At 37.9% G+C, this 21,090-nt stretch overlaps 1 protein-coding gene across 5 annotated transcripts in view; it reads right to left on the bottom strand.

Annotated features, from left to right (window-relative positions):
- Positions 1-21,090, bottom strand: part of prkcz (protein kinase C, zeta) — a 71,353-nt gene that overhangs the window by 18,408 nt on the left and 31,855 nt on the right. For all 5 annotated transcript variants that reach the window (XM_056772359.1, XM_056772360.1, XM_056772363.1 and 2 more), the window contains 5 exons: positions 13,557-13,642; positions 7,049-7,180; positions 5,795-5,891; positions 5,342-5,400; positions 4,737-4,925 (listed from right to left, as the gene is read on the bottom strand). In XM_056772359.1, coding sequence (XP_056628337.1) covers positions 4,737-4,925; positions 5,342-5,400; positions 5,795-5,891; positions 7,049-7,180; positions 13,557-13,642 — 563 coding nt within the window. The remainder of the gene's footprint in view (positions 1-4,736; positions 4,926-5,341; positions 5,401-5,794; positions 5,892-7,048; positions 7,181-13,556; positions 13,643-21,090) is intronic.

Raw genomic sequence — 21,090 nt, 5'->3', positions numbered from 1 at the left:
AAACGTTTGAATGTTTTCTAAGAACTAGAGGAGAGGACATGACATGACGCCTCTATTGGGGGACTATTGCTGCAAATAAAACGTGCTTGTAAAAACAAGCCCGACACGTGTTTTCTGAGAAGAATCTGACCTACTGACTGTTTAACAGAGGAAAACATTTGGTACTATGCATGCTGTCACTTTGGGGCGTCAAATCTCTGAATAAAAAATGTTTAAATAAGAAAAGCACCTTTCTCTTCTTCTTTTAAAGATATGTACAGTGCAGAAAGGAAAGACAAAAGAGAAACAGACATGTAAATAAATATATAACAAGACCACAATGTACAGAAGTAATAGTTTTAGACAAGCCACCTCCTGATAATCGATGAGTACTTTTTGCACTTTAATGTGCAAAAAACAAAAAGAAGAATAACAAATGGAAGAATAGGAACTATGTAGTGTGCAAATCATCCTTAACAAACTCAAAAGATCATGAGAAATGAATTCAGTGACACATGATAAATATATGACTGGTAGTTTCTATAAAGCATTTCACACTTTTGCTTTATAATCATGTCTAGACAGTAAGTTAAGGCATCATTATAAAGAATTTTCCTCTTTGTTAAGACAGCACAGTGTTGTTTATAAGTCAAGCTTGTCTTTAATGTCACCTGTCAACACTTTAACATTAGGCAACATGTACACAACGCTCAATGAACTCAATGGAAGTTCAGTTACCCAACAACTTCTGCTTGAAAATGACAATGAACTTCTGCTAGGAGGCTAAAGGGCAACCGGGAGGTCTTAACTAAACTGTGTTGCCAGATATCACAAAAACAAGCAATCCGTTGTGGCCGTGTTTAAATTAAAATGTGTATATAAAATCATTTACGTGTTAACGCTACTCAAATCAAAGTGAAACAGCTTATAAAAACATAAAATCGCTTCAGAACTTGGATTCAATGTATACATTTTATCTGTACATTTGTTCCCTCATTGGTCAAAACAGTATTCCAGCCATGTTATAAAAACAATATATGCAAAAAACCATTTCTTTGTTTATATCGCTCTGCAAAATCATCATATATACAGAGCGTATAGCATTTAGAAGAACTGGTGAATTGGCTCAACAAAATACTCACAATCAATAACAATATTGACTTAACTTGGATATCAAACTGCAATTTATTGCATGAATTGTACACATCCAAATTCGCCTTGAAACCCAAATGGCTTCGATTAGTTTCATGTTGTCTCATGTGACCGTAATGAGTGTGAATAGTGACGGCAGAACATACACGAAGTACATTACACAATGAGTAAATGAGAACGCTCTCCAAAGCAGCGCTGCTTTCCTGGAAACCATTACACTCTCTGTTAGTGCCTATTCAGAGGTCAACGGCATCTCTTTGTCATTCTGAAAGGACATTTGCTCTGCGTACAGGGGTTCGTGAACTTCATTCATGTGCATTAGCTGGCAGTCGTGCGTGGCTTTGTATTCCTGCGCGAGCCAAGTTTACACAAACACAAAAGCTTTGACTGTACAGAGTTTACACTGCGCTGAATAGGCGTACAGTTTGGTTTGGCTTTTTCACACAGATCAGGTTTCATTATAGAGAGACAGAATGATCGAGCGAGCTCAAGAAAGATTAGGATTAGTTTGTGTATTTACTACATACTAAGTACCACTTTATTTCAATCCAAATCCTGCTCTCATTCACTAAAACTTACACAATCCAATTTAACAGATCATTAAAGGGAGAGTTCATTCATATATGAAAATGATGTAATCTTTTACTCATTGTCCTTTCAATGTATACATTTTATTGTTCCACTAAACACAAACGAAGCTGCAGGAATGTTTGCCACACTTCTTCTGGGCAGTGGCGTTGCTAGCCCTTTTTAGGTAGGCATTAGCAACCCTAAAGTTCTAGCTTAGCCCCTTAAATTTGTTTTGATGAATTATGTCATTTGTACAGGAATTTAAAATCACTATACAGTCCTCTTTAAAACTCTTATTATGAAAACGGCGGCAGGCTGCATTATTTAGCACATTACGTTTTTTCACGCAGTTTAACCAAACTTATGAACGTTGCTGCGTTCATAGTGCCGATGGTAATGAACTGTGTATGTGCGTCCTTGACGGAGGTCCTGGCAGACAGATACAACGGTAAAATGCTCACTGCCGTTCGCAAGTTGAAAAAGTCAGGAATCGATTAACAGAATCGAAATGCACACGTCCAATCAAATCCCTGGTTCTTTGAAATTTGGAACGGGTTCTAATATGGAACCAAATTATTTGCATATTTGCGGTGTCAACAGTCCTGATTGGATAAATACTGCAGAGTCAAACTGAATAAAAATAGTGCTTGCTCCCTTTAAATAACCGAATATTGCGCTGTTCCACATTCGGGAAAAATGACGCCTCGCAAATCCTTTGTGACTGTGCACAGCTTGTGAAATGAGGTAAGCGCTGATCAGTTTTTGGATTGGGTGTCCGTTGCTAAGTGTCTGGTCGTATCATTCTACCCTCACTTCGTTTCACACTGCACAAGTTTGGCACCGCATTGCGGGTCTGACCCTGCGAAAGTGTTCTTAACAATGCAAAAGCGGTGCCAGCGGTGCTTCGGAGCAGGGTTTCATAACCCCGGGTAAAATAAGGGGATAGCCACTCTTCAAAATTACAAGTGTGAAACGTTTGTTAACCCGGTGTTAAAAGCAGGGCTTAGAATGAAGATAACCCGGGTTAAGTGCAGTGTGAAAAGCCCTAATGTTAACTTAGTTAGTTGTTTACCTCCACCAAAATGAAAACACTTCACACCAATGATGGTGGCATACTTTAGAAAACGATGATATTGTAGCGCACAGAAATCTGTCATTCATGAAGTTTTATTATCCTGCACCTAGTTATAGAGAGCTGACTGTAGTTTTGAGAGCCCCGGAAAGACGACGGGCGGACGGAGTAATTCATTATTCTGTAATAGAGTTCTGAGTAAACAAAAGTGTGCCTAAAAGTTCTTTGTCATTTTTCAGACGCTATTATTCATTTAAAACATATTGTGGATGTGATGGATGAACACAAAGTCATGCACGGGAGTGACAGCGGTTGTACAAATCAGAATGAATGGCAGGGAATCATCATATAAATTAATTCCTTCAACTAAATAATGAGTCAACAGTTGATTGTGACATTTATTATATGGATTTGTGGCTGCTGTTGTCACTTTAAATTATAAATAATGCAGTTGACCGATTAATGTGATATTCATTTGAATAACAATATCTTGTCTTTATTCTGCTAATTCTTTCTCAATGATTTTAGTATGAATACAGTATGTGGTGCTTAGATAGTGGCTATAAATATATTAGGGGGCTGAGCCCCCCTAATATTAAAAACCTGGAATCGCCCCTGGTTCTGGCGGCCTATTGTCTTTCAAAGTAGGAAATTAAACAACTATGGTAGTCAATGGTGACTCAGAACGGTTTCGTTTCAGACATTATTCTAAATATCTTCTTTGTGTTCAATAGAACAAATACATTTATTCAATTATGAAACAACACGAAGATGAGTATTAGATGACAGAATTTTCATTTTGGGGTGTACTTTCTCTTTAAATAAGCTGAAACAGAGTACATACTATGTAAGTATTTAAATGAAATCATTGAAATAAAAGCTAAACTTAGAATACATCTTATTCACAAAACTAAGCTTTAGACGCCTGACACACTTAATGTTCGCTATAACTAGATCGCAGCAGAGAAGCGATGCCGTACAGTCCCAGAAGTCTGCGGCAGTCTGCAGTGTCTTCTACGCTCAGAACCCTGTTTATGACATCAAAGCTTATTATAGCAGAACTTTACGCCTCAAATTCGCATATGATTCTTACAGCTCCCACCACGGTGGTCCTGGCATGCAGAGGGGAGCTGCACACCAGCCTAAGTGAGGAGATTATCTCTGAGACAGGGATCGCCGTGCCTTTCCACAGTAGTTTATAACGTTATGTTATGTGCAATATACAACATAAGCGCATGTATAATAACTCTGAAACCCACAAACGGCTAAAGTTACAGAATACACAGATAGAAGATACAAAACATATTCATCTACTATGCAAGTGAGAGGACAAGATGAGAGCTGATAACAAAAAGGTTGTAGGTCTCAACCCCAAATAAACTTCACCACTGTGCTAGAGCAAAATAGTGCTGCTTTGCTAAAAGTATCGGCTATCAGGTACTTAAACCAGTGTAAACAAGTTGGTCTGCTCTTTTTTGTTGGTTTAAACTGTTTTTTTTGAGGTAATCTTATAATTTGCTGATTTCTTCAGTGCTTCATTGGCTGTTGTCTTTCACAAAGGGATAGTTCTTTGAAATGAAATGGGGATGATAACTATCCCTTTAAGTTTCATCCTTACGAAGCATGAATAAATAATGATTTAAGAGTTATTAGTTTACTTTCGCTCCTAAAAATGCTTGAAACTAGCAAAAATTTATAACCAAAACTGATCTTATCTGACAGCCCGGGATGGGAGGATTTTCATTCTAACAATTTAAAACAAGCACAATCCAACAGCACCCTCCGCTGGTGGTTTTTAAAATCAACAGAATCTTCTATTATAAAGCATGTTTGGGCTGCAACATCAGCAGGGATGTAATGTACTTGAGACATTAATCACAGATGTGTATATTAAACGTATAACTGAATGGACATCGGAGCAGCCCTGCCTTTAATCATCATCACCATGGCAACAGTCTGTTACCTCATCATCGTGGACCAGCTCTTTCTTCACCACCTTCATGGCATAAATCTGTTCATTCTTCTTCAGTCGGACCAGTAGCACTTTAGCGTAACTGCCCCTCCCAATAACACGGATCAGGTCAAAGTCTCCCAAGCCGAGACACTGAGAGATCTGAATCCCCTCGAGACCATCAACCACCGCCTTTAGATCCTATAGACACACACACAAACAAAGAAGAACCCTCAGTGTGAAAATATCTCAAACAAGACTAACATTATTTAGCCTGCATTCATACAGAGTTTTTAATAGTTATGTTTTAATTTTCACATCCTGAAAAGCAATCATATAAACTATATTCCTGCTCAAAAAAAGCACAACCTAAGCCTTGTTTTAGCTTGTTTAAGCCTAGCTGACAAAGCCACTATTAAGGCAGCAAAGATAAACCAGGGATGAGCAAACCATTCAGGGATGGTTATGGCTTTTAGAGTATTAAAATGTACTTAAAATGAATTGATGTCTTACTCTAAAAATCTATTTCGAGTCATGTAAACAAACACAATCCATCACAGACACAGTGTGAGTGGGACTCGCCTGACTGTGATGATGAGTCATGATCTGTTTCTTACCTCTGCATCACCTTCAGCTTTCTCTACTTTTCGGTTGTGCGCTAAGAAAGGGACTGGAACTGACAAAAGAGAGAGAGAGAGAGAGAGAGAGAGAGAACAGGTTAATTAGGTTAGACCCCATAAACTATTTTTATCTTACAAATGCTTTATTTCAAAGTATCTTTGTATCGTTAACTATTATCATCAGCGAATAGAATTTAAAGACCTGTTGAACACTACCCCATCTACATTGTCGGCAATCCACGGCATTGTTTCAGCCAGTGTTGCTATACCTTCAAACCCCAGCAGGGGGAGACACAGACCAGATTAGACCACTTCCCTTTAACTGGGTCGACTTGACTTTGCCGAGACCTGATGTACTACAGAGTCTGTCTACAGTCCTCAGTGCCCTCTGACAGAGGAGAGAATGACCCCAATACCCATAAAAAAACACAAGGGGGGACGGAGACCTACTTGAGTCTGTTTCTTCAGGGTCCTCAGGGGGGAGCTCCACTTCCTCGCCACTTTTATCATCGTCTACCAACGGCTCCTGTGATGGCATGACTGGATCCTGCAGAAGAAGAGAGACGCAAACAGAAAGATGCCGTGATGGTCAGCCAAATTAGTGCTCTTACTGTATATGTACTACATTCACAACAAAAGTCATATGTTTAATTCATCCAGTGTTAAAATGTACTTTCCACCACTGAAACATTGTTTATTATTTTCTAAAATAATCAAGAGCAGAGGCATGAAAGAAAACAGTATTAACCAAAGTCACAGTCACATTTTCATCCAAATTTTGGTGGTTCCATCCTATATTATTGCCAACTCGATATTCTGTTCAAATACAATACAATTTTGCTTTACAAAAGCAGTTTTAATAGTGCTGCTCAATGTTTGAAACCTAGCCCTATTGTTTTATTCTAGTTCGTTTTTTACTTTTAAAACCACAACAAAAACAATAAAACAAATTATCTTAGGAAATTTGATAACCTATAAAAAACAGGTTTCGTTCACACAAAAAATAAAATTCATCATTTACTCTCGGGTTGTTCCAAATCTTTGCTTGGTTGAACACAGGATATTTGGACAAATGCGTATAACCGAACAGTTCTTAACCACCATTGACAACCATAGTAGGAAAATTTACAATGGTAGTAAAAAGTGCCCGAGAACTGCTTGCTGTGCTACATTCTTTAAACAGAAAAATGATAAAGTATGGAAGTTTTCATGAGAGTCAATGGTGGCCAAGAACTGTTTGGTTACAAGCACACTTCTAAATATCTTTCTCTGTCAATATTTTCATTTTTGGGTGAAGCATCCCTTAAATAAGTAAATAAGAGCATTTCATGTTAAATATAAAAACCCTTACAATATACCCTTTCTAAACACAAGATCACAAGATGCATTTCCTGGTTGTGATTTCATCATTGTGTGAATTCTCTTTGTTACAGAATCAATACTGACACAGACAGCATTATCGTCTGACAAATTCCAGAAGGTCGATCTTCAAAACACTGTAACAGACTTTAACAACAGGACTATGAGGGGCAAGTTTTACAGAAGTCTCACATCGATTCAGAATGTTTTATTTCCATCAATTATCACAGGCTTCAACGGCCAAGATTTAAAAAAAAATGTCAAGAAGAATTGATCAAAGAAAGGATTATTATATGGGTCTGGTAGTGAGTTTATAAACAAAAATGTGTTAAACAGTTGACTCACCATATGCCTATGACAGGTCAGAGGGACGAGCTTGTGACAGCGTTTATGGACCAGTAGCTTGCAGTTGATACACTTGTACCCCTGACGCCCCAGTCCCCATATCCTCTCACTGCAGTGGCCACAGTACGCTTTCTGACAGAGAGAGAGAGAGAGAGAGAGAGAGAGAAGGAGGTGATTATTGAAGTCAGACTATCATTATCTATGGCCGGTTTAAGCAGTCAAAACATTTTAAATGTAAGTGGATCTTAACTGTTTACAACAAACAATGAAAAAATGCATGTACAGCCATCATTGAAACATAAATATCAACAATATTAGGCAAATAAAATTCAAGTCTTTTAACTCTATACATTGGCACTACGTTTGTCTGCACATAAAGACACTCTCCCTACTACAGTAAAACATGTGACTATTGTTTGTGTGACAGAAAAGCAATAAATAATACAGTATAAACTAGAAAACGTCCCCTGAAACATCAATAAAGCACAGAAGGACATGTGCAATATCATGAGTGATCAATGTTCACATTAGAAATGATGAACATGTGATATGATGGCCACCGGGGGGCTCCCTAACAGCAGGACAGGCATGATCTCACTCCTACATAAAAAATGCATATCTTTCAATAAAGGGGATGTAACACACGCAGTACTACTCTCCATCTTGAGTACCTATAGAGTAGGATTGCATACTTCCTTTCTTTGGAGAGTCTTTAGTTTGCCCAAATTTATAAAAGACTGACACGTATGATTATTTCCGAAAACAGACGACCTCCTGAAGACGTGCAGGGGGCGGGACTACAGCACGAGCACACAATACATCATCGCATGATCCCTGTTGATTCACTTTAAGTTTGTGTTGTGTACCTGCACGTATGGCACTGATTGCCAAAAAAAACACAGACGTATGACCCAGTTTCATTTACCACGTGCGGTTCATGACCGGCATCATTTATTGCTGGGACCGCTCCATCTATCAGTATTAAACGATCTGCAAATCCAGCGTTATATCCACCGTTTATATTAAACTTTCCAAAACCTATGCAAATGCTGGGGGAGTTTATCTAGCACAGAAATATTACGTCATACATCCAACTCGTTTTTTGACAAGTTGACCCTGTTAAGCATTAATCATGAGAAGCCAGCACGTTTAACATTATAAAGAAGTAAAAATGCATGAAACACTATGGCAGCACCCCTTTAACAGACAAGCAATTGATCATACGCACTGTGAAAGGCTTCATGGGGATCTATTGTTTTTATTCATCGCGTCTCACAATCACATCGCTCCATCATGTGCAGTCTTCTAATAAACAGTGTTATCATCCGTTGGTGTGGCTGCTTATATAGTTATCAATATAATATTGTTCTTGGTTTAAACTGGCGATTTGTCTGTGATGATGTGAGAAGATTTCTATGTTACTTATAAGGTCCTCAAGACTGGCAAGTGACCTACATTCGCCTCCTGCTCACATCAGGTGTTCAGTTTATGTAATTGAGGTTAAATGCTTATAAATCTGACTAGAAAGTAGCAAAAAAACACCATAAAAACAAGAAACCTCTTATGCACTCTTCCTTTTGTTTTCTTACATGATATTGTTCATAAGTTATTAGTTCTTTCTTTATTTCTTATCCCAACAAAATTGACTTTTTTGACACTATATCGAGCAGTGCTGCAAAGCAAACATAAGTGAAACCATTAGTTTCGGCACCAATTTGAAACGCATCAACTCTGTGCAAATCAGGTGTCCATTCACAGCCATGGGTCAAACTTTCATCCTGACCAATTGTCCGTAGCTAAATCATCTAAGTGAACATGTCCATTACAACCGAGCACGTGCTACACATGTCCCAGATAAAGCACATATATCATAGAAATGCACAGAAAGAAGTGGATTTAAAACTGCTGATGCTTTGATGTACAAGTCAACTATTAAAACTTTGTTTGTTGTGTCACGACCACTGGAAAAAACATACAGAATGCCTGACACTGGATGAAAAGGTAAAGCTATGGTTAAAAATGACCCGATTCACAAATTCAAGTATAAAGCAAAAGTTGCGCAGCCGGACCGATGAATCGGTCTCCATTTTGCAACTTAACATTTTTTAAATAAGAAGCAGAGGAAAGCGCAGAGAGAGACAAGGGATTCAAACACACACGCCCAAGCCATAACTGGGACACTGATGATAATTATAAGGACCTGAAGCTATTCGAAGTGACATCATCTGTGAATCCCTACAGAGAGGCAGAGCTCACCGCTAACAGAGACACCCGCAGTCCCATCAGCCCAAAAACTCTAGGGTAGATGCGCATGGGTTTTCAGGTATGATCATACGAAAGATTTCCTATGGCTTAGAGAAAGGGTTTGGTTATGTCCCTTCCCTTGCAGTTTGGCAACGACTCCACACCCTTAAATCACATCAGTGCTGGACTTCACTGATCATTAGTGAGTTTAAAGGAGAACTCACCTGAGATGTCCCAGATGATATATCCGGCATGGATCTCCAATTACACTGTACTGAGTGATCATCATTTGGCCAGGAGCCCTTAAACAACTGATCCACATGCAAATACACAAACGTGTGTTTTTAAACATCCCTACCCAAACATAACCATCACAGAAATGTTTTTTATCTATTACATTTTCAATTTAGCATTTGTACGTTTAAAGGAATAGTGCACCCACAAATGAAATCTGTATACATTTCTTTGTTTGGTTGAACATCGAGAAAGATATTTGGACAATGCTTGTGACCGAACAGTTTTTATTTATTATTATTATTTTATTTATTTATATATATAAATAATATAAAGAAGAGATAAGTTGTTATTAATGACTGGAGGTGTAAAGATCTCTGTTGAGCGTTTGTTATCTGTAACAACACTGTTGAAAAAGCAGGTCAGTCGGCTAAGAGAAGATAAAACAAGTTTGTTTTATTATCGATCGTGTCCTGAGAAGAGCTATGATGAGTGAAGTGCCTGGAAGTGATCTCACTGCATTACCACACACACACACACACACATGCACGCACACACGCATGCACAAACACACACGCACACACACACACTATTAAAACAGCTTAACTTTGTGATCATTTAGAGTTTGCGCATGTCCAAATCCAGCACGTAATGTAAGTAACTTGAAACGACCACTTTGTTTTCTTAGAGGTTAAGAAAATCAACGCTAAACACCGTCTGTAGACAAGTTTACTGTTTTGTAGTCTGATCTCCTCTTTAAAACATCCATCTGCAATCTTATATCTCTACAAAAATACAGTACAGTCACTACAGTGAAGGTCTGATCTCATGATGTCCCGATAAAATCTTTCAAAATTTGTTAAGGGCCCAGTAACAATTCACTGTATTTTTGGCCTGTTTCTCGTATCACAGGTGCCGGATCAGCTCTTTAATTTCGCTCCAAAGCTCAGGCGATCCGTCTGATCCACCACATCTGCTACCTCCATCATCACCACCACCACGACAGCTGTCACTTTCAATATTTATGACATCATAAATGAATCCCTGTGAACTCCCGACTCAAATGTGAGGAAAATCTGCTTCGCTTTACCTTCTCAAACACAACACGGATCTCCAGAGCGTTTGTTTTATCGAGGAGCCAAAAACAGCCCAAGCCAGCTAACATAATCTCAGTAAATCGTGCACGTTTCTGTCGTTCCAGCGGGTAACAGGAAAATAAACTTCTGGAGGCTTTGAAATGCATCTGCATTGTTTGCGAAATGATTGTGTTACATGCAAAAATAAACACAAAGAGTCGGACATTAGACCGTAGAAATATGATATTTTACACAAATGCCAACTCTATCATGGGCTTTTTTTCCAAAATATATGTTCATGTGGTTGTACACTACTTTTTGACATGAGAGCGGCAGAGAGAGAGAGAGAGAGAGAGAGAGAGAGAGAGAGAGAGAGAGAGAGAGAGAGAGAGAGAGAGAGAGAGAGAGAGAGCGAGAGAGAGAGAGAGAGAGCGAGAGAGAGAGAGAGAGAGAGAGAGAAAGAGAGAGAGAGAGAAAAGGATGGAAAACATCTTTAAAGATCATTAAAAATGGACAGAGGGAGGAAGGTACATGACCTACTTCTGCTCCACCTGTTTCTATGGAGAAGACAAAGACATTGAAGAGTGATGGAACGGAAAGAAAAAAAAAATGTGTACTGTGTACAGAATACAGTATACAAAATGTGTTCAGCAAGTATACTTTTCCAAACACATTCATAATTTTAACCATCCCATTCTATTCTCTGCTAATGATGCAAAAATGACACACTGTACCTTTAAACAGTTACCATTAGTCTGGTTAAATGCGTTTACTGATGGATTCAAATGCACGTCTGGTTAAAGCAGAGATTTGTCCTGTCAGGAGTCTGACATGCGCATTATTGCATTTCAATATATCTGCCCCAAAAACGCCTCTCTGAGGTCAGATTCACAAGTCAGAGTGTGACTTCATATGATTCTGTCATTTACAGTTAGCTCTTGACTCATATTCCACACATTAATGACCTCGCTGAAGAAAAGCAATTGATACCGCATTAACATGACAAACCTGCTTTTTTAGGGCATCGTGCCACAGCGCTGTGCTCATCACCTCTCATTTTCTAAGCCTTATTCTGCCTCCAGGTTTCTCTCTCAGCTTCTATATCTATATAACGTACTGAAACCTTTTCAAAGAAACAGACATTTAAGCATTTGCAAAAATAGACCAGGTGCATAACAATGTCCCTCATGTTTCCAGTCACTGTTTATCCCTCACTGACGTTCACTCATGTTGTTCTTGCATTTTCGTTTTTTCTCAGATGAGGATGACTTGCTCTAGAAAAGGTGTGGATCAACAAACCGTCCGGGGACGCAGAATAAACGCAGAGCATCGCTAAGTAACAGCAACTCCTTAAGCTCTGCAAACGAACGACGTCTTGTAGTGCCATCCCAAAAAGGTAAAAAAAACGCCGTCACAAACCTTCTCTAGATCGGTTCCACATTTGTGGAAGGATCTGCCTGCTGCTACAAGATCAGCAGATTCTGTCGCCATCTTTAAGAATCGGCTGAAAACACATCTCTTCCATCAGCACCTGACAGATCATTTCTGATTTCTATATCTTTTCTACAATATCTAATATAAAAAAAATAGATAAACTAAACTTGGCTCTGTGCACTGTTGTAGGCTTTGTGAGAGATGGTTTTATGCTTTTTGTTGTCCTAATGTTTGACCCAATTGCTTCCATTGTCTACCCAACTTGTAAGTCGCTTTAGATAAAAGCATCTGCTAAATGACTAAATGTAATGTAATGTAACTCTTTCCCATTCCAGCAATCAATATAATGATGTTTAGTTCCAGCTCTTGACTAATCCCTTTATTTCTAAAAGGAAAAATTCAAATCATTTTCCCATTTAAAAGATGTATGGATACTACTACAGTTAATCTAAACTTATGTCATCGTCGCTTTATACAGTTAAAGTGATAGTTCACCAAAAAATTATCATTCTGTCATCATTTACTCACGCTCTTGACATCTCAAACCTGTATGACTTTCTTATGCAGAACACAAACAAATATATTTAGAAAAATGCTGTTAATTGGACCCCATTCACTTGCATTGGTTTTGCGTCCATACAAAAGGAGTAAATGATGACAGAATTTAAATTTTTGGGTGAAATATCACTTTAAGGATGACCCACTGGAGTCACATGGACTATTAGTCTTTATGTCTTTACTCACTTTCAGTGCAGGTTACGTTACTGTCTATGATGGAGTCATCAGACCTTAATTTGTGTTCACTCTAAAAAAATTTGGGTTATTTCAACCCATAATTGGACAACCCATAAAAATGGACAAACCCAACAGTCGGGTAATAAATTATCCATTGCTGGTTTGTTTCAACCCAAATGCTGGGTTGTTTCGGGTCAAATATAAACATACTTCAAATATAAATCATATATTCTTTGGGTTAATGTAATCCAACAGTTGGGTTAGTTTATTTGGAACTTGAGTAATTCATGAAAAAATGTTTTTCATTTTTTACACCATTAAGTGTACTAACGTAGGCCATTATATGCTTTTCCTCAACAAAAGCATGTGAAACAATAAACATGTTTCTATATGTCACATATAGTATTAATTTACATTTTGATTCCGTATTTTCCTTGGGGTAACTATCCTACAATTACTCACCAAAACAGTCCCTTCAACACAAATATTCAGTTTTTACAGCAACAGATACTCAGATATAACAGATACAAAGTTACATACTGTATCCTGTCTTGTCAACAACTAAACTTTCTCTTTCATAAATGTACAACATTTGCAAATGCAAAAGAAACGGTCCCTCACAGGACTGTTTCATTAGCTATTTTCCTGTTGAAAAGATCACAAAATGTGACACACACACACACACCCACAAACAGAGCAAAGGAACCAATGATCGCAAAGTAGGCTAAAAGTACAGTATGAAGCTTCCTTCAGGCTAAAAAGTACTATAGAGGACTTCAACTTACCCTGTTAAAGCGTTTGGCCTGGAAAAGGTGCCCGTTCACCCGGTACAGCTTCCTCCATCGTCTAGCCCCGCGGCGATAGATCGATTCTAGGAGAGAGAGGAGCAGCATGAAGATTCGAGGAATAAAAAATCAGTCCACGGAACGAACAAAGTTGGATTGAGGTGTGGCAGGTTTTGACCCCCAGTGAAACTTCACGGATTTCAACTTCAAATGGATGAAAACAAGACTCAAAGCCATGGGAGAGGCCATCAATAATCTGTTTGCCTCTCTCCGTCTCGCCGTCTTTTTATCCGACCCACGCTCCTCCTCTTACTCTCTCTAGCATCAGTGATCCTGCAGTCTCTCACTCTTTTTCTTTGTTATTCCCTACAACATCAGTTCGGTAACATCATGACTCTTGTGAAAAGGGCCACGCTTGTATTAGAACACAGAGTGCTCGAAACTGAGTGATGTGAAATACTTTGATCATGAGTTTTTAAATTTGTCCTTATCTAGTCTTTCAAAGATCTGTCTCCTCACCATAACAACAAGCTGTGACCTCTGAGGCTGTACCCACACACACCTGACTGAACAAAACACTCGGTTTTATGCATTTCTGCTCAAATGCTTTTATTCAAAGTGACTTACGTTCAAGGACATCACGTTTGCTGGGTCCATGCTGTCCTCACAAGACCCACGGACACTTTTTTTGGTTATTGCGCTCTCATCTAATGTTCCAGTTAAGACGGTAGACATTCATTATTTCTGTGTGTAGGAAAGAGGATCAGAATCGCAGAGTATGCTCGCTGCTGTTTCATGTTCCTGCCCTTAACTGCAGCTCAGTTACGTAAAAGCGATAAATATTGAAACGCTTGAAACTTTCAAGTGTCGGCCACTAATGAGCAGGAGGCGGATTCAAAGGCCTGAGACGTTTGCGTACGAGAGGGAGACATGCAAGCAAAATTCACAACTGGGAAAATAAAAGTCTACACCGAGCCTGAAGTAATTACATCAATTCTGGCATAAAATAAAGCACAACTACGATTAAACATCTTTGAAGTGAGTGATACCCAAAATATCTGCAAACATCATTCAAAACTCAATCCGACAAGAACAGGAAAATCACAACTTACATCACAATCATTTATTACAGTTTTTCTCGATTGCTAACACACAATTCATGACACATTCTCAGAACAATACACCAACTTGTCCAAACACATCCTCAATTTGCAAAGGTTTAACCATGTTCTCATTCAGAAAACACAAACACATAATATAATGAACTGAAGTGTCAAGATGTAGACTCAAATAGCACACATTTATCCATCAGTAAACATTCAGTAGCAAAACTGATGACACACCAATCAGAATCTCAATAATATCAATAGGAGCACAGATAATTTTGCATCCTAGAATCATCTAGGCCTTTATACTACTTACTGTAAACATACAGTATAATTACAGTTAGGTCTGCAGCTATCGATTCTTTTAGTAATCGAGAATACAGATTTTTCCATTGATTAATCCTTCTCCTTTATTAAAGAGCAATACTAAATATCCAAGAGAAAATAAGACAGGTCTCATAAAATGAACAACTAATTTGTTTCTTTAAAAAAAAAACATTGCTGAAATGGCATACTTTAATATCTGCTAAAAGTTAACCCATTTAATACTTTGCATTGCCATATTACATTCAAAACGCCATATAATACAAATGTAAAAATTCATAATAATCCATAATAAAAATTAATAATAATCAAAATATAAAGAATCATTTCAAAGGTAAACGACTAACTTCAGCTTATGCATGATGCATTTAGTTTTATATAAATAAGTTTTGGTTTCTTTTTTTTACTATTAAACAGTATTTGTCCACATAAAATACTGAGTTAACTGGACTTTTATGTTGTCAGGTTATTTTTTAGTATGCAATAAAATGTTTGTGAAATAAACTGTCAGAGCAACTCTGGAGATAAAGTTCATGTGTTCATATCCTCATAAAGCGCAGACGCAGACAAATTCATGAGCATCGTGAATTTAGTAGGTAAGCATGTTAAACTGTGCAGTTCATTCACTCAGACACGTAGAACAGCCAGATGGCATGTGTAAATAACAAGATTCGGCATCCACTAGTCCGCATCTAGTCTATGGCCGGAAAACAAGTTCCACTCGCAAAATAGACTTAAACTAGGTAAAATAGCAGTTCACCATTTCTATAAGCCATCACTTATTTATTAGCATGAGAATACGTGCGAGTGTGTGAACGACTAAAAAGCGTGTGTCTCACGTTTGAAGGCGTGAGACTTGAGAGCCCTGTACTATGTATAGAGCAGATCCATTGAAAGACAGAGTCGCGTCTTTTACGTTGGCTCCAATGGAACAGTTTTTCACAGTTTCGATAGTTCCCAGACGTTCCTAGTTACGCATGGAGCTGCGACTAAAAAGCCCACTGAGGTAAAATTCTAACCAATTTCATAACAAAGCCCTTTAATGATTTTTGAGTGTTTTGGACATCCGTTGACAGAACTCTCTCTATCAATGGATCTGGTATAGAGTTAAGCGGGCTGTGCATTAGTAATAACGGTCTGTGGGGAAACGCAGTGCACCATGTGTACGAGGAACCTTCCTTATTACAGTAAACACTTTATATGAGAGAAATTTTACTATTCTGTATTCAGTAAACTGTAGCACGTGTACACCCTCAAATTTGTGATTTTCAAGTGTATGCGTCACATTTTTTCTATATTTTTGCAGAACTCGGAGACGACTACTTACAAAAAATATTTTGTCAGAAGACCAAGAAATTGCAATTGTATTCTGTGACAAAATTGGGCAAAATATTCTGTATCGTGTTGCATACCCACTATTTGAGGTTTTTGAACTTTTCTTGTCTTGATAACTTCATCTACTTTCATCCAAGATTATTCACTAGTTTATTTTTCTTTCTTCAATAAAGCTTATCTTTGTTAGCTCTTTTATGTTTTATATTGTAATTAGACACTGAGCTGTCAAATTATATTCTATACTATATTCTTGAATTTAGGTTTTAGTAATAGTGTTTTGAATTCATTTCACCAGTGTCTAAGACTATGTTGTAGTGTGAGTGTTTCTGAGGGCTGGTGTATCATGTTTGGGGGAAAAATGGTTTTCGCCCCCAAATAGGATGTTGAGGGAATTGGGTTTGTGTTTGAAGATGTGAGAAAAGGAGCCATAATTTCAAGAAATATGTGTTTAAACAATCGAAAAAACTGTAATAAAACAAAATACAACTGGAACTTACACAATTCTCCTTAAGAATAACTGAGCAATCAAAATCTCAAAAGATGAGTTAAATAAGAGACAAAAAAGTTTCATGCCCTTTGAACTGACAATGTCGATGTAATTTCAGTTGGATAAGTGCTGAAAAGCTTTTTATCTGGTTGACTGAAGTGTTTAAATAAAACGGTTATACAAGAGAATTCATTTAATTTTGAGGATGCTTTTATTCAAAGTAAAAATACATCCCTTAAATGCTTTGAAACAAACACAACCAAAACATTCACGCTCCTAACACAACACCAATTGAGCTACAATATAAAAATACTAACTTAATAAAATAAGTTACCTGGCTTCCTTAAAATATTGAGTGCATTCAACTTCAAATTTTTAGGCAGCCAGGTTACTTATTTTTTCTAAGTTATCTCTTGAGCTATTTAATGGGCCAGATGAGATCAATACACTCAAGCTCTACTGCCTTCTCCCAACAAACAAAACCCTTCATAATGTTTATCTCTTACAACAAAAGACAGAACAACCAAGGCTCACCCACTCTTACATGACAGTACTGCAAAAACTCAATAACAGCTGCTCCTGAATCAGTTCTGCATGTAGGATCAACATCATCCAGATGGGGACTGAAATCAGCATCTGCTTAGGGGCCTTTTACTCATCCTGTACATGTCGGAAGCCCAAACTGAAATATTAGCTCAGGTACAAACACAACAGTACAGTTTCTACATTAGAAATAGTATCAAAACACATTAGAAAACTGAATTAATCGTTCATGTTTAATTGGGAAAGTTCACCCCAAATGTATGAAAGCAAACGGTTTTGGGGCACTTTTCACTACCATTGTAATCTGTCCCACTATAGTAGTCAATCATGGCCAAGAATTGTTTGGTTACAAGCATGAAAATGTAAATGTAAATGATGGCAGATTTATATTTTTAGGTGAACTGTTCCTTTAAGACTCGAATGAACCAACTTTAAAGGACATTTAACTTAAATGTCATTGTATATCAGGAGTGTAACCATGTTCTACCTTAGTTGTCAACTTTTTCTTAAACTTGACTGTGACTGATACTGGAGAACTTGGTTTTCTGCGTTAATAATTTTGAGTGACAATGATGCATTCAGGTGATTTACATGGCCAGACAAAGGGACTTTATGTAAAAAATCATATAGGGATGTTAACTGGAAGGGAGCGTCCCAATACTTGTGTCCATTTAGTGTCTCAACATGACAGTTTGGGACTGAGAGAACCGAAACAAATCAGTCTGGTAGAGGGTGCGGCAAGGCACTAATTTTCCATCGTTGCCATGGCGACACATACTCTCTCCCATGCCATGCACGCCAGATGCCAGCAGCTCTGGTTGAAGTCAGCTCCAGGCGTGCGTGTGATAGCACACATACACACCGATGAGAATGAACATCCAGCAATTTCAAAACAAAACACAAACCGGGCTGCCAAATGTTGTGCAACAAATGCACCACTGACACTGGTGACACAGTTCATTTTTATTTACATATGAACCAGTAGTTATGTAAAACTGCATTTTAATTGTTTAATTTAAAAAGCTTTATATCAAAAATATACAAGATCAATGTTACATCAAAAAGAATAAGAAAAATACTATTTTTAAAATTAGAAAATACTAATGCATGCTGCTAGAAACTGCAAATAAAAATAAACCACTAAACTAAAAAATAGCTTTTGTCTCATGCCTTTAAGTGTTTGATCTTGCAAAGCCTTCACATATCACTGTTCAGTCTTTGTACAGGCTGTTCCTATAACCTAAAGGCTTTACAATTTATTGTAAAGAAAAATCACTGATTTGTTAATAATCTAATTAAAACAGAAACTTGGTTCAGTCTCCTATGTCTCTTTTTTTTGGGAGTTTCAGGAGAGATTTCAACAGACCTGCAATCTAAATAAATGTGAACCAAAATTTCTTATCAAATTGACCTTAATACAGATAATCTGAATAAATTAAATTTTATTAATGAAAAATTTCTTTTTTAGCAAGATTTTAGAGAGTCTCTAATTTGTTATCATTTCTAAGTTTATGAGAAACTTCAGAGAAAAGTTGATATTTAAACGAAACACAACTGAGAACTTCATCAAATTCGAACAATGAAAGAGCGACCTTTGTAGGAGGTCAGAGTTGAAAAGACAAAGAAAAAACCCTAAAACTAATAATAGACCAAGTTCTGCAAACCTGCTTCTGGATCGGAAGTTTTATGCAGATGAGAAAATAAACAGATTTCCACTCCCACTGATTCAAAGATTTTCCCACTAGAGGTTCATTCTAAATCTTTCTAAACTAATTTTCTCACTTTCTGAAAATCTGTTGCTTTCGTCGGTTCTTTTATTGCCATGAACACAATGAACAACGACGTGATGAACAACAGATGACATGAATGTCACAACACACAGTTACCCAACACATGTGCTTGATCCGTGCGAGTGTGCGTCAGAGAAAAAGTGGAGCTCATTAAGAAGACGGAGCGCTGGTCGCTAACACTGTCATCGCTGAGATCTATTTCTAATCTTATTAACTTCACCCCTACAGGGTGAGACCTAGAGAAATCACACCGAGCTGTTGCCATAGTTACCCTGCACTTTCTCTTTCAGTGTTACCAACATGTGATTACATAGAGCAGGAGAGAGAGTCCTTAATGTCTAAGAACAAATCGTGCTGTGGGACGTCACATCACACGATCATTTTAGCTGCACATTCGTCGTGAGTTCGGCTGGAAAAGCATGGTACTAACAAGGCCAACATCATGGATTCAAATCCCAGGAAACACAAAAACTAGTACACCTTAAATGGAAAGACGCTTTGAATATAGGCTTGTAAAATGTCTTGCTGAAACCTGCGGGACATCAGTAGGCAATGTGTTCATCCTGAATACAGAACCACCACACAGATGGAGCCAGGTGAAGAGGCCAAATGTCCAACAGTGTCAAACAACAACCGTTATGGTCCAAGCAAATTTTCATTTTTTTGGTGGATCTATTGACAGAAATAAAATTTAACATACATAACTATGTGTTCAGAGGTCTATAAAGTCCGCTGGTTTTATTACCTTAGAATGAGCTATTTCTATCTACATACACTGCGGGTCCGCTTACATGGATTTCGCCATGTTGGTTGTTTCTACGGTAGCCCTAAAAAGACAAACTGCTCTACAGAGCGTGTTTCATACATACATGATCTCCTTCGGCAAAGAAGCGAAAACGTGACGACATCTTAGCCCTGTGAGAGCCACTATAGTGCTTCGAAAGCGAAGGGTGGAGTAAGCCATTGGTTCCAATTCGCAATCTCACCTCTAGATGCTGCTAAACTCTCCACATTGCTCTTTTAATATCAAGTCATGCTCTACATTCATTCCAAATCTTTCACTTTCCAGAAGTAAAATGGCTTTCAATGCTGGTTAAATTATTACAGACACATTCGTCATTTCCCTCAGCACTCAACATTCAGAAAATATGATAATGAAGACAACGACGGTGATGTTTTGCACTTAACAGCGGGAATATGCATTCTAAGTTCGTGCTGTCCTTAATCGGCCCCATGTTCTCATTAAGTGTACTTAACTGGCGACACAAACTGCTCGTCCAGCGAGTGCACGCTCAAGATCTTCCACCCGTCATTATCAATCTGCCCATGGATGGTGGACATCTAGCCACCAGAGGGTACACACAGGACTGCCATAGAGTCATTGCTGACCTTTTCCACACTGAATTAACAAGGCAGTGATCACATGACACCAGTCATGACAAGTGTGCCGTTATCACCATCAGGACCACACATACTCTACACACTCATTTGATGTTTTTAAAAAGAGCTGGAATCATGGAAGCATTTAAATGTATGCATTTGGCAAATGCTTTCGTCAAAAGTGACTTACAAGACAGTGCATTTAAGAAAACATTAACTCATTCGCCGCCAGTCTCTTTAAAAAAAAAGGTGCCAGCCTACACCAGCATTTTTTAACATTTTCACCCAACTTTAATGGCTCACAGTAAATTTTCTGTAAAGAATATATTGACAAATATGTCTAATGAAAGAACAGAGTCTCAGCTTTTAAACAAAAGAAACCGTGTTCTTCTATCTTCATTTGTTTATTTTTTATCACTCCGCAGATGAGGGTAGGTTTTTTCAAATATGCATCACTTTGATTTTGAACAGCTGAGATAATAAACGTTTTTGTCAAAGATTCCGCCCAGATTACACTCAGAAAAATCATTAAAAACCGCTCAAACATATACGTTCTAGGTTCTGGGATT

This window comes from Triplophysa dalaica, chromosome 18 (assembly GCF_015846415.1).
Source record: "Triplophysa dalaica isolate WHDGS20190420 chromosome 18, ASM1584641v1, whole genome shotgun sequence".
Classification (NCBI taxonomy): domain Eukaryota; kingdom Metazoa; phylum Chordata; class Actinopteri; order Cypriniformes; family Nemacheilidae; genus Triplophysa; species Triplophysa dalaica.
Note: the sequence above shows the minus strand (reverse complement) of the source record. Positions and strands in the feature narration are given on the sequence as shown.